The sequence below is a fragment of the Callorhinchus milii genome, unplaced genomic scaffold (assembly GCF_018977255.1).
Source record: "Callorhinchus milii isolate IMCB2004 unplaced genomic scaffold, IMCB_Cmil_1.0 Scaffold2, whole genome shotgun sequence".
NCBI classification, from domain to species: domain Eukaryota; kingdom Metazoa; phylum Chordata; class Chondrichthyes; order Chimaeriformes; family Callorhinchidae; genus Callorhinchus; species Callorhinchus milii.
Window position 1 is genome coordinate 89,529,847 of NW_024704743.1, and position 13,175 is coordinate 89,543,021.

At 40.1% G+C, this 13,175-nt stretch overlaps 1 protein-coding gene across 1 annotated transcript in view; it reads left to right on the forward strand.

The window, feature by feature from the left end:
* The window catches only part of LOC103184971 (cyclic nucleotide gated channel subunit beta 3), a gene marked incomplete at its 3' end in the record, with an annotated part of 47,852 nt that overhangs the window by 14,154 nt on the left and 20,523 nt on the right, over window positions 1-13,175 (forward strand). Inside the window, exons 6-11 of the mRNA XM_042331658.1 lie at window positions 1,157-1,333; window positions 4,189-4,397; window positions 7,818-7,868; window positions 8,385-8,471; window positions 11,730-11,794; window positions 12,106-12,228. Of these exons, the coding sequence (XP_042187592.1) occupies window positions 1,157-1,333; window positions 4,189-4,397; window positions 7,818-7,868; window positions 8,385-8,471; window positions 11,730-11,794; window positions 12,106-12,228 (712 nt within the window). The remainder of the gene's footprint in view (window positions 1-1,156; window positions 1,334-4,188; window positions 4,398-7,817; window positions 7,869-8,384; window positions 8,472-11,729; window positions 11,795-12,105; window positions 12,229-13,175) is intronic.

Sequence of the window (13,175 nt, forward strand, 5' to 3'; positions counted from 1 at the left end):
ACTCTTTAAGTGTTCGGGGTGACAATTCACAGCAAATAATCCAGTTAAATGATCACACTGACAGAACTTGTGGTCACCAAACAAAGGTGGCAGCACACTCTTCATGGTAAGTGGTGCCACCTTTCTTTCAGACAGATTCACTGCTATTTGGGACTTATTTGAAGTAGGGTGAGCTTGTATTGTAAATTCTAGCCACCATATTTTCTTTGTTTAATGTTTACTTTCTAGGCTTGATCTTCTAATCAGGGGTAAAATTCATATTGCCCCCCAGCCAAAAAGATAGATATCAATTTGCCTTAGTCGATAGCTCTTTTGTCTCTGGGTCAGAAGATTGTGGATTTAAGCCTCATATCAGGATTTCGAGCTCGCAGTCTCGGGTGAGGAAGTACTGTATTGTCTGAGATGCTGCCATTTGGGTGAGATGCTGAAGTAGCATCCAATCTGCCTGTTCAGGTGTACATTAAAGATCACAAGACACTATAGGAAAAGGGATGGGAATTTTTCCTGATGTCAAGTCAGCAATCCTCCAGATAAATTGGTCATTCACTTTGTGGCTATTTGTGTGCAAATTTTCTACTGTGTTGGCCTGCAAATAGTACAGTCAACAATTTACAGCAAAGAGATAATTGTGATTGGAATCACGGGTACATTCCTAAATCAGAATGATGAAAATATGTACAAATTACAAAAGTATAGGCTTCTCAAGAAAGAGAGGAAGGATAGGAAAGGGGGAGTGGTTTCCATAGGTGTAAAAAACACTTGGGAAATTAAGGTAGTTGAGCCAATGTTGTTAAATGTGTTCGATGGGAAATGAACTAGACTAGCATTTGGGACTCGTTTGTCTTCAGGGGAACTAAGACAAAATGTGGGGAAGTGTTAAATGGAGTGCCTTAAGGGGTTGTACTGGGATCTCTACCATTTCCTCATGTGAGGTAGTTACATTTGCAGATGAGGGGGAACTGTGGAATCAGAGGAGACAGCAAAGGTCTTATGAAGAGAACTCAACAAGGTATGCACATAAGCTGATCAGTGCTAAATGAAGTTCAATACAGACAACTGCAAGGAAGTATGTTTGAAGTCAAAAATAATTGCATAGTTATTTATTTCCAGTTTGGCTAGGCCAAACCAATCTTATGTTTATTTAAATTATGTTCAGCTCCAGTCAAAAAGCCCCCTCATGCGCCAAAAGAAGAAAAAAAAGAAGAGAAAAAGGAAGAGAAAAAACCTGAAGAGGAACACTATTGTGACATGTTATGCTGTAAATTCAAGAGACCTCCAATCACCAAAATCATCCAAAAACTGAAGCTCCCCAACAGCTTTGATCCATACACAGGTAATAGCCACCAATGCAAACAACATTTAACTTCACACAAGTTCAAACTAGCAAGATTAAATCTTCCCAGTGAATTAGAACTGTATCTTCCCTTTCAGGGAGTATTCAAACTTTTGGACTATAAAGCTGAAACTGATGCATGCAATTACTGTATAATGCTTACTCCTACGCTGTAACGCTGGTCATCGCAAAATCATAGAGAGTTTACAGCAAATTGTCCAGGACTCATCTTATTGCTGGTGCCAACTACACTAATCCCATTCCCCTGCTCTTTCCCTGTACTCTTTTTTTAATTTTTCCTCAAGCATCCAATTTCTTCTTACTTTTTTTAAAATCTAGTAATATATGATAATAATGTAGTTTTAACATGTAAGCTTAATGATTTTATATGTACCAAAGTACAATAAAATGTATTGCTGTTTTGCAATAACATCCACAAAACATTCACTCCATTTTACAGTATCTCCTGCGAGGCACTTTGAAATATTTTCTTGATGTGAAAGATGCTGTATCAAATGCAAGGCTTATTATTATTATTAGCATTTTAAAAATCTTGCTCATAAATGTACAGAGATTTGTTGGTCAGGGCCCAGAAATGTGTAAAAACACATAAATTCAATTAATTTATTACTAGACTTCAAGATCCTCACCCTTGTCTTCAAATCCCTCCACTCCTCTGCACCCCCCTACCTCTCTGACCTCCTCTCTCCTCACAACAGTGCCGTTCTCTTTGACCGAGCCTTCAGCTCCCCTCTCGACTCTCTTCCCCCTCCTCGCTCCCTCCCTTCCCTCCCCTTACCCTGACCATTTCCCCCCTCCTCGCTCCCTCCCTTCCCTCCCCTCACCCTGACCATTTCCCCCCTGCTCGGGTCATGACCCAACTGTGCAGCGCCTTGGGACGTCCTCCTGACGTGAAAGGCGCTTTATAAATGGAATCTTGTTGTTGTTGTTGTTGTTGTTGCCTTCGTTCCACTGGGTCTGTTCTCCTCCTTGTCCCCAGAGTCCTCCGCTCCACCCTTGGTGGCCGTGCTTTCAGCCACTATGCCCAGAGGCTCTGGAACTCCCTTCCTCTCTCCCTTAGCCTCGCCCCCTCTCTTCCTATTTTCAGGTCTCGGCTGAAGACTTTTCTTTTCAACTGCACCTTTGGTCACCTTCCTCCCCCTCCCCCTGGCTCAGCTTCGGGATCCATTACTGTAAAGCGCTCTGAGACGCTGTCCAGGGTGGAGGGTGCTATATAAATCCAAGTTGTAGTGTGGGAAGAATATTGGTCAGGACACTGGTTGGTACCGTTGGACATTGCCCGATGAGTTTGTTCCTTGCAAGGCAGATATTATGCACCACAGTATGCAAATTTCTGTTGTTTCTGAAGAATTTTCACATCTTGAAGGTTTACTCATTTGGCCCAAGTACAAAAATTCAATACAAAATATTGCACTACAGTCTGACTTCTTAATCCTTCATTCTAACTCCTTATGTTTCACCTTTCGCTCTATAGAGCAGTGAGATCAGAAGTGCTTGGGTCAGGTTAATGGTGAGCAAAAGCCATCGTTGTCACTGGGGAGACACCAGGCAGGAATGTAAATCTGTTTCAAAAGAAACAAATGTTTTTGTAACCTTTGTTTAAAAGTTTATACCTGCAGGTCAACAGCTACAGATGTTGAACATTCTCCTACAAAATACACAATCACTACATTTTACAGTACATCATTTGAAGCACTTTGAGACATCCTTCCAATGTGAAGGATTATTTATTATTTGTGACTGCAATAGCTCAGCTATTTCTAAGAACACTTCATGCCTCTGGGTAAAAAGCACCACCTGTAGACTGAGATGTAGCACACTAACAGTTCCAGACAGAAGTTCATCTAGGCTCCCCATCCAACTTCCGAAAAGATTTCTTAGAGACATCTAATAAATCCAAAACCTTTAATTTTCAGAAACTTGTCTAGGTTCAGTTTAAAACAATTCTTGTTTCTCATTGTTTAACTTAGCTCGTAAGGAAGCATTCTCACTGCTAGGGCTGAAGATTATGGGTTCATGCCCCATGTCACTTCTGAGCTCACAGTGTAGACTGACACATCAATACATTGCTGAAGAAATTAGTTAAGGTACTAACTGCAGATAAGTTGGTTGTTCACTTTGTGGCCATTGTGAGATAACATCATATCCAAATTGTCTACTACAACCATTTGCAAATGCAGTCACTACACTTGACATGAATTCCCTATAAAGTGATTTAAGACATATATCAAATGAAAAAAATATTTTTGTTCCAGCTGCCTATCAAACTATTGCTTAAACAAATTTCTGCACTTTCTATTCACCTTCATTAACCTTACTTTGAAGTTATGACCTTTTGTTCTGCTACTCTCAATGTAGAAGACAAACTTTCTAAAGTAGCATTTACACTGAAAGTATCAGGGATAATTCCATTACATGTGCATATTTTGTTCCACTCAGTATGTTTAGCCAATCTGTCCCGAAGTGCGATGGAACTCTCAATCCAGTTTGGCTACTCTTTACCATGGTGATGGATTTCTGCATTAGCCAGCTAACCTCCCAAAATGTCCCTGACCAATTACAATTACATGTCGTTCAATTTTAAATGTATTTTGTAAATATTAGATCCTACTTTTAGAATTGCAAATTTTCTAAATTGACCAGAAAGAGTAGAGCAGTGTTAGCCAACAGCAACAACTTGGAGCAGAAAAATCACCAGAGCCAAATGCTCATTGATCAAACTGATCAACATAGAGTTTTATAGTGAATTACTGCCTAATGCCACAATGTTTCTTATTTTAAGCTGAAGTGTATTGTTTGTAATTTTTCACTAAGTCTTGTGCGTTGTATTTCAGATCGTTTTTACATATCATGGTTGTTCATTGTGTCCCTGGCCTGGAATTGGAACTGTTGGTTTATCCCTCTCCGCTGGGCCTTTAACTATCAAACACCAAGCAATCTTCCATATTGGTTAACCATGGATTATATTTGTGACTTCATCTACGTGATCGATATGATGGTCTTCCAGGTCCGACTCCAATTTGTGAAAAGAGGCGACATAATAGTGAGTTTCTTCTTCCATGTTTTGCTGAAGCACAGAGGCAGCCAACATTTCAGTACCTGTACCACAACAACAACAAGATTCCATTTATAGAGCCCCTTTCACATCGGGAGGACGTCCCAAGGCGCTGTACAGTTGGGTCAGGACCTGAGCAAGGGGAAAATGGTCGGTGAGGGGAGGGAAGGGAGGGAGCGAGGAGGGGGTAGAGAGTCGAGAGGGGAGCTGAAGGCACGGTCAAAGAGAAAGGTCTTGAGACCGGCCTTGAAGGAGGAAAGGGAGGAAGCGGCGAAGGCACTGGGGGATAGAGTTCCAGAGCCTAGGGGCTGAGAGGCTGAAGGCCCGGCCACCGATGGTAGGGCGGTTGGGGCGGGGGATGTGGAGCAGACCGGAGCCAGAGGAACGGAGGGTACGGGCAGGTAAGTAGGGGGATAGTAGGTCGGAGAGGTAGGAGGGAGCAAGGCCATGAATGGCCTTGTAGGTGAGGATGAGGATCTTGAAATCGATCCTCTGGGGGATGGGGAGCCAGTGGAGGCGAGTGAGGGTGGGAGTGATGTGGTCCCGAAGCCTGGTGCGGGACAGTACATGAGCTGCAGAGTTCTGAATGACCTGCAGCTTGTGGAGGGAGGTGCCGGGAAGGCCGCGAGGAGAGAGTTCCCATAGTCCAGCCTTGAGGTGATAAAGACGTGGACCAGAGTTTCAGCAGCGTGAGGGATGAGGTAGTGCCGTAGTCTGGTGATATTCCGGAGGTGATGGAAGGCGGTGCCAGTTGTGGTGCGGATATGAGGGAGAAAGGACAGCTCAGGGTCGAACAGAACCCCGAGGTTCCTGACTGGCTTTGAGAGGTGGAGAGTGCAGCCTTGGATGCTGATGGTGTCAGCGCCTGAGGTGCGGAGGCGCTGACGCGAGCCAATCATGAGGGCCTCAGTTTTACGCACGTTGAGCTGAAGAAAGTTGTCTATCGTCCAGGAAACCAGACATATGCAGATGCCCATTCTTAAAATTAATGTCGATTTAGTGGCTTACTTCCCAACAGCTGCTGAAAAAGGACAATGTGACAAAATGAGTAAATCAAGAGAGTAAAAAAAGTGTATCCTATTGTGGAAATTATATTTTACTAAACTGCAGATGTGTAAATCAACAGACAAATCCTTATCTTAAATTTGCAGAAACAGTTGAAAAATAACCTGCTTCTTAACTAGATGAATTGAAGTGCCAGAGATGTCCATCACTAATTTCATTGCCCAGACAGAGATTTTATCTGAGGTTAAGAACCTAGGTGAGATGTACAGCTGTGGGGAGGGAAGAAGAAAAGCTGAAACCATTCGCCCAACTACTACAATTGCATCTCCTGTCAATGAATCATAGAGCAGTGTGTGGGATAATAACTGGAACTCAATAAAGTGTAATATGCATCAATCAGATCCAGCTCCACAGTACTTCCAGTAAGAATAAGACTCACAGTGCTTCCAATAAGTTAAATAACTCATTCGCTGCATATAGCTATAGACTTTCATTGCAACTCACAGCAGTTCTGTATATTCACAATATTCACACCATTTGGTGGCTTCTCAATTCTAGGGGCTTCTCAAACAATGCCGAGCAACATCTTCAGTATTGAATGAAATTACAATGATATATATAAAAAAAAGTATGAAATACAGTGACAGAAGTTATATTTGTAATATATATGAAGAGCTTGTGAATATTTATAATGGTGTCAGCCTGGTTCAGTTGGCAGTACACTTGCCTCTGAGTCTGTGTGGGTTCAAGCTCCGTTCCAATGTAATGCTGGGAGAGCACTGCAGTGTTGGGAGATGCCATCCTCTGGATGAGATGTTAAACTGAGGTCCTGTCTGCCTGCTCAAATGGATGTTAAAGATCCCATGGTACTATTTGAAAGAGAAGGGATTTTTTCCCAGTGTCCTGGTCAACAATTTTAAAATTGTTCACTTCATGGCTATTTGAGGAATATTGCTACGTGCAATTCAGCTGCCTCCAAATACACAATCCTCTAACAACAATGACTTGCATTTATATAGCGTACTTCTCAAGTTAGCATTCGGTAGCTCAACAATGACAATACTTCACACTCCGTCAAGACTAACACTAGGACTCAGTGGTCTCCCGGTGTCCTGGCCAACAGCCCCACAAATAAACTTGGCTATTTGTTTCATAGCTATTCGTGGAACATTGCTGCCACATTCAAATAAGCAGACACTCCACAGTAAATTCCCGACATAAAATGCGTTATACCAAATACAAGGATTATTATAATCATCCTGTTGTTCTCTGTACTCCTCTTGGGCCTGCCAGGCACGTAGTGTTGCAGTGATCGGAATTATTTGTAATACTCCAGGTATGACCTGAGCAGAGCTTGACTTCTGGGAATCTGTGCTCAACAGTTTTGACAAATTATCCCAGCATCCTGTTTGCCTTATGTATTGCTATCACTTAACAGAAGATTTCTGAAATGCTTTGTGTCAATAAGAGTTAGAGCATTGAGCTATAAGCAAAGATTAGACAAGACAAGAATTCTTCAATCCTGAAAAGAGATGTCCAGAGGGGACCTTGTATAGATGTATAAAATTTTAAATGGGATTGAGAAAGTAAGCCCAGAAGAAGACTTTTTGATGCACCGAGACAGCAGAATAAGGGAACATAGGTTTACGATTGCAAAGACTAAATTCAGCAAGTATTTATTTACCCAGAAGGTAATTAGCGACTGAAACAGGTTACCAGGAAGGAAGGTTGAGGCCAGACTGGACTCAATTTAAAAAAAAACAGCTTATTGTTGTGAGTTAAAGGTGGGTATTCCGCAAGAATGCAATCAAATTGGATGAAAGGCATTTTTCTCTGAACCTCTCATGAATTTAAAACATTTTAACTTGCTAAGATGCTATATCAATAATAATATAATAATCCTTTCTTTGATATAGGCCCTTAGTAAGTCATCATAATGTCTCAATGATCTTCAAAGAATTTACTGTAAAGTGTCTGTAAGACAAACACAGCAGCCAATTTGTGCACAGCTATGTCCCACAAACAACCATGAGATGAATGCTAAATTCTATCGGAGTGATTGTTGGCCAGGACACCTGGAGCAACTCCCTTAAAAATGCAAGGATTGTTATTCTCTTACATTCAATAGAGTTTCAGTATGGAAGGAATTTGGACCTGGACTAATCTGGTTAAACATAACATACAGTGGAACGTCATTTTAATGCTTTGTTTGGATCCCTAAAATTGCATCCCAATGATTTCTCTCTTCCAACTGTATTGAATTTATTTTCCCATCCCCGAGCAAAGATTCCATTCTCTTGCACTGATATTCTTCACATCGTAAATACAAACAATAACCAATTTTTTAAAAAATAATTCATTGGCAGGATGATTGATTGATTTTTCCATTTTCTTATCTTTTAGAAAGACAGAAAAGAAATGAAGAAGAATTATCAACAATCATTGAAATTCAACGTAAGTATTATTCAAAACAGTGGAGCTCTGTTACAACACTTGGGATCCACAAAATGTAGTTGGCTTGATAAATGATACACACATTCTCTGTCTTAGCCAGTTCCCAATACTACAAGACAAAATGTCAGAATTCTGGGTCTTCAGGTCACTGTCAATAAAACGTCTTGTTTGCCGCATATGCATAAAACAGGACATTGGCAGAAACCTCTGGAAGTCAAACGTTTTTTAGTATGGGAAATGGCTGACTCTCAGATCATTAGGTCTAATGATCATAAGTTAATGACCCGAAAGTTGCCCATTTAAGCACTAAATGTGGGGCCAGCAGTATGCATGCAAGAGTGAATGGGGTTTGCAGTGCAACCTCATTATAAGCAAATATGTGCTATTGTGAATTATTTTATAACAGCTCTGCACTTCAATCTTGATTAAAAACCATTACTTGTACGTAACCTGACAAATTATTTATTGCAAAAATCAGATGTACAGTTTTCTTTCATTTAAACTTTGTTTCCACAGTATGATTTGGCATCAGTAATCCCATTTGATTTACTATATCTGGTGCTTGACTGCAACCCACTGTTTCGAATGAATCGCTTGCTAAAGGTAAATGTATTTCAATTATTATTCAGTGTTGGTATTGAACTTTGGAGAGTAGTTGTGTTAATGCCCCATATTGTGATTTTGACCTCATATTTTAGGCTGAAACTCCATGCAGTGCTGGGGGAGCGCTGTGCTGTATTTTCCGAGGTGCATCCTTCAAATGAATCATTAATCCAGAGTCCCATCTCCCTGTTTAAATGTACGTTAAAGATCACATAACACTATTCGAAAATAGAAGGGAATTTCTCCTGGTGTCCTGGCCAACAATCTCCCAAAGAAAATTGGTCATTTTAGCCTCCTTCAAGTCCCGCCTCAAGACCCTCCTCTTCGACCATGCCATCGGCCACCCCCCTTCCCCTCCCTTCTATCCCCCTGACCCCTGCTTGGGTCTGAAATGCTGTACACTATCCAGCGCCTTGGGACGTCCTCCCAAAAGGCACTATATAAATGTAATCTTGTTGTTGTTGTCATTCAATCCATGGATATTTGGTGGGACATTGCTGTGCTTTTTTTATATTGATGGCCCCTTGTTTTGGACTCACCAACAACTGGAAGAGTTTATAAACAACTCATCAAATGTTTTTCCGCTGTTTACACATCAGCTAATGCTTTGCAATTTAGACATCAGAAGACATCTCAATTTTAGGCAAACTAGAAACAGAGATCATACTGCCATGAGACTATGCTGAGTAGACTTTATAGAGGGAAATTCCACCTGGGTCAAGGTTTACTCTATGTGGCATTTTAGAGTATCCCAAATTTCACTTCACATGAGGGAGTGGTGAATAGAAGTGTATGGGAGGAGTGAAGAGTGGGTGAACACTTGTGCGGAGTATAAACACTGCTAAGGACTGATTGAGCTGAATGGCCTGTTTCCCATGCTGTACATTCTTTGTAAATCTTTGAATCACCAAAATAAAACAGCTTTGGATCAATCAATGATATAATGAGCAAGTCACAGGTATGAGTTATAATTTTCTAGACATTACTTTTCCCTGATTTAGACTTTCCAAAATCTGTCGTGGAGAAAGTCAAATTGGAGAAATTAATTTTACTTTTCAATTTGACATAGACTTTTAAATGTACAACAGCAAAATGCTGAATGAGAAAGATAATGGTTGGAAAATTACTATTCAAGCCTGTCCTGGGGATCAAGATCCTCCCTGTCATCTACAATAGGTAAGGTGGGGGCCTTACTGAAAGTCCAAAGGCTAAGGAAGCCTAGTTGGACTATGGAAGCCCACAGAGCCTGAAGAGCAGGTGAGAAAGGTGTGCTCCCATGATTCCAGTGCAAGGTATTTCAGGGCAGCCTTTTGTGGAAGCTGTGGGAAAGGGAAGGAGGCTTCTCTGCTCTGTAGGAAGCCCAAGCAGCCCTAATGGGGGATCTTCAATCAGGACACCAAATGCCCTGGGACTTTGAGGCTTTTATACTTAATTCTGAGGGGGCCTTGAGTCCAGAAAGTTTGAGAACCCTTGACAACTCCCTTCATGCCTTTGCCCCTCCCTACTTCTGTGATTTTTTCCCCTTCTACGCAGCAAACTCAGCCACTCTGTCCCATCCCCTGGAACTCCCTCAATCCTTCCATTTCACCCTTCTCTACCTTGCTTCTAAAGCTGCCTAAAACCCCTCCTTTTCAACACTGCTACGGTCATCCTCCTCCCCCTTCCCTATCGCCCTGCTCGGTGCCTGACATTGTCTCTCTGTGAAGCTCTGAGACATTACTCTAGATGAAGAGCACTATATAAATGCAATTTGTATTGTTTTTTGTTTTTGTGTTTGCAGAAGCACTTTTTTGAAAATGAATCAAAAAATACCATAAAAACAAATGAGCAAAATCTGATTAGCTGATTTATTTTGTACTCTGTTATTTTGTCAAGAATAGTGATAATAAATGTGGCATGTGATATTATGATCATCACTGGTGAAAAATGCAGTATATGCTGTGATAACAACAACAGCTTGCATTTACATAGCACTTCACGCAGGGAGCACTTAAAAACTGGGGCATCAATGATTATAACAAATGATATATTACGCTCCTGGTGATAATTTAGTTAATGACTGCTATGGGTGAACACTGCCCCTAAATTTATTCAAATTCATGTGCCTCACTCAATGACCGCAATAATTGGTTTCGGCTCAACCATCTGAAAATAATTGCAGGGATGAACAGTTCACTCACTGTAATCATTTATTAGGACCTTGCCAACACTGGTATAATTATCACTAATGTTAGATATCACCAATATTTTTTATCAAAGCAAACACTGTATTTTTACCCGATATGAGAGCTTAATTTGGGGATTTACTTTAGCAATTTAAATACTTTGACATACATCAGACAACAGAAAGTGGAAGTAGATTTAGAGTTCCAAAAGGTAATTTCGGGGCAAAAAGCATGAAGTATTTCTTTATTTGGAAGTTAATTAATTACTGGAAATGATTACCAGGAAGGATGGTTGAGGCCAGAAAGCTATTCAGGAAACAGATTTATGCTGTGATTAGGTCAGATGGTCTGAAGGACCTTCTTCATCCAAACCTTGCTTGTGATCTTCTGACTCCAAATGAGCACATTCATGACCAAACTCAATTCTGATCCAAGGATTGAATTACTATATGTATCAAATGGTTTCCTGTTCATTCCATTGTATGACATTCCTGATGTGATGTAATACTCCTTTGTTATGGCGTTTTCCCCAGACTATCGTTCAATGTGAATTGCTGAATGAATAATTAAATAGGCTTGTAAAAATCCCGATCCAGACAAAATTCTGTTCCAAGTATAGCATTTCTTGGCAACCTAGCTCCCCAGTTAATGAGAATTCAACTTCACTGCTATTCCAGTACTTTTACAGGACCACATTTGAAGCACAAGAGCAAGGTTTGTGTGAAGTAATTCTGTAAAGCATATATCAAAACATGCATCATGATATTTTGTTTAACTGTGGTTAATATTGCTTAGCTTCCCTATGGATTAGTGGAATTAAGTTCATTCAGCTGAATCGGATCAAGCCCAGAAAACAAATATTCAACAAAATAGAAGTCACTTCAATGACTAGCAACAAATTACATTTAAAAAAAAGTTATATTAAAAAATGGCTTCAAATGAAGTGGCAGCAGACGATACCCTCTTTTTGGAGGGTCTGCCTCCACCTAATTGCAATTATCAAATAAACCATAAAAAGCACAACCAGAGTCACAAATTCCACCCTAGTGAATATGTCTCAACTTAAATTTCTTGGGTTTTTACTTTTCTCTAGTACTCTTCGTTCTTTGAATTCAGTGATCGAGTGGAGTCGCTCATGAAAAAAGCTTACCTATACAGGTAAGCAGTCACACAATATATTCAGCTTCAAAGAATATATTCAGTGGATAGTGCAATACCGCTTCTGATTTCAGATTCTGTACACAGATCAAAGTGCCAAGTTAGGTTCATCATTTTAACAATGAAAATGGTCTAAGTGGTGTTTCAACTATTTTAACCTCAAAATACAATGCTTATGATTTGAATGTATGTTGAAAAAAACATAACATTGAATCCTAATCTGACATAAGACAAAGTATTCTAAAATGACTGCAGAGGAAGTCTTCTGTCACTAATGCTTACACAATCAAACCCTCCATTCTGCTTTACAGAGTTGTACGAACAACAGGATATCTGCTCTATGTTCTACATATAAATGCAAGTTTATATTTTTGGGCTTCAACGTATGAAGGCATTGGAAGCACTAAATGGGTCTACAATGGTAAAGGAAACAGGTAGATCTATCCCAATTTCCTATTGGAATGTTATTGTTGACAAACAAGTAACAGAAGCTTAATTAGTTTAGTTTAACAGTAAAGCCATTTATTGCCATCACATCTCTGCATTTTGAGTTTGTAAATTCTACAGTCATACTTCTAGTATAGACGTCCCCAGATCTTGATCAGACAATCTGCAATGGAATGTGTTCCTTTGATCTGTCTTCCAGTTTGCTCTTTCAGCTTCTTAAGGCATTGACTCATGCCATCATGTGGTTCTAAAAGTATCAGCTAGCAATGTCCTCTGCTCCCTCATTCAAGTAACCCCATACTGCTGTCCTGATTAAAGTCATCTATCTCAGCCCCAAGAAAGGAACTAACCTGGGACCATCCAGATCTGTATGGTTCAGTTTTATATTAGGTGCTGGGTTTAACATCAGAGGAACCAACTCTGGGATGTTTGTGGGATTCAGGATACAAACAGGATAGTTTTATCGAGAAAGATTGAGATTATTATCTTTGATGAGAAGCTGGTTAGAAACCTTTGCAATCCTGAGAGCTTTCCCGTGAGCAGATATTGGGGCTCGGCTGTGACCTTGAAATCACTCACTGCTATAGAAAATATAGAATAGTTTCAAATTCTCTCTTACTTTTCAGGTAACATGACGGTGAATTATTGCTTTTAATATTCTGATATTGTATATTTATTTTTCACATCTTTCTTTTTTTCTTCCTTCTTGCTGATAAATATTCGTTTAGCTACCTCAGCTGTTTCCTCTATGCAGAGAAATCCCTCCTGATGATTGGTGAGCTTCCATTCCCCACCAATGAGTATGAACAAATATTTCAGATATGCAACTATTTTTTTGGAGCTCTTATTCTTTCAGCCATTCTTGGTCAGGTATATTTAACTATTGTGTTTCAAAAAAAGAGTTTTTAAATTATTTTAAGATATTATGCTTTTT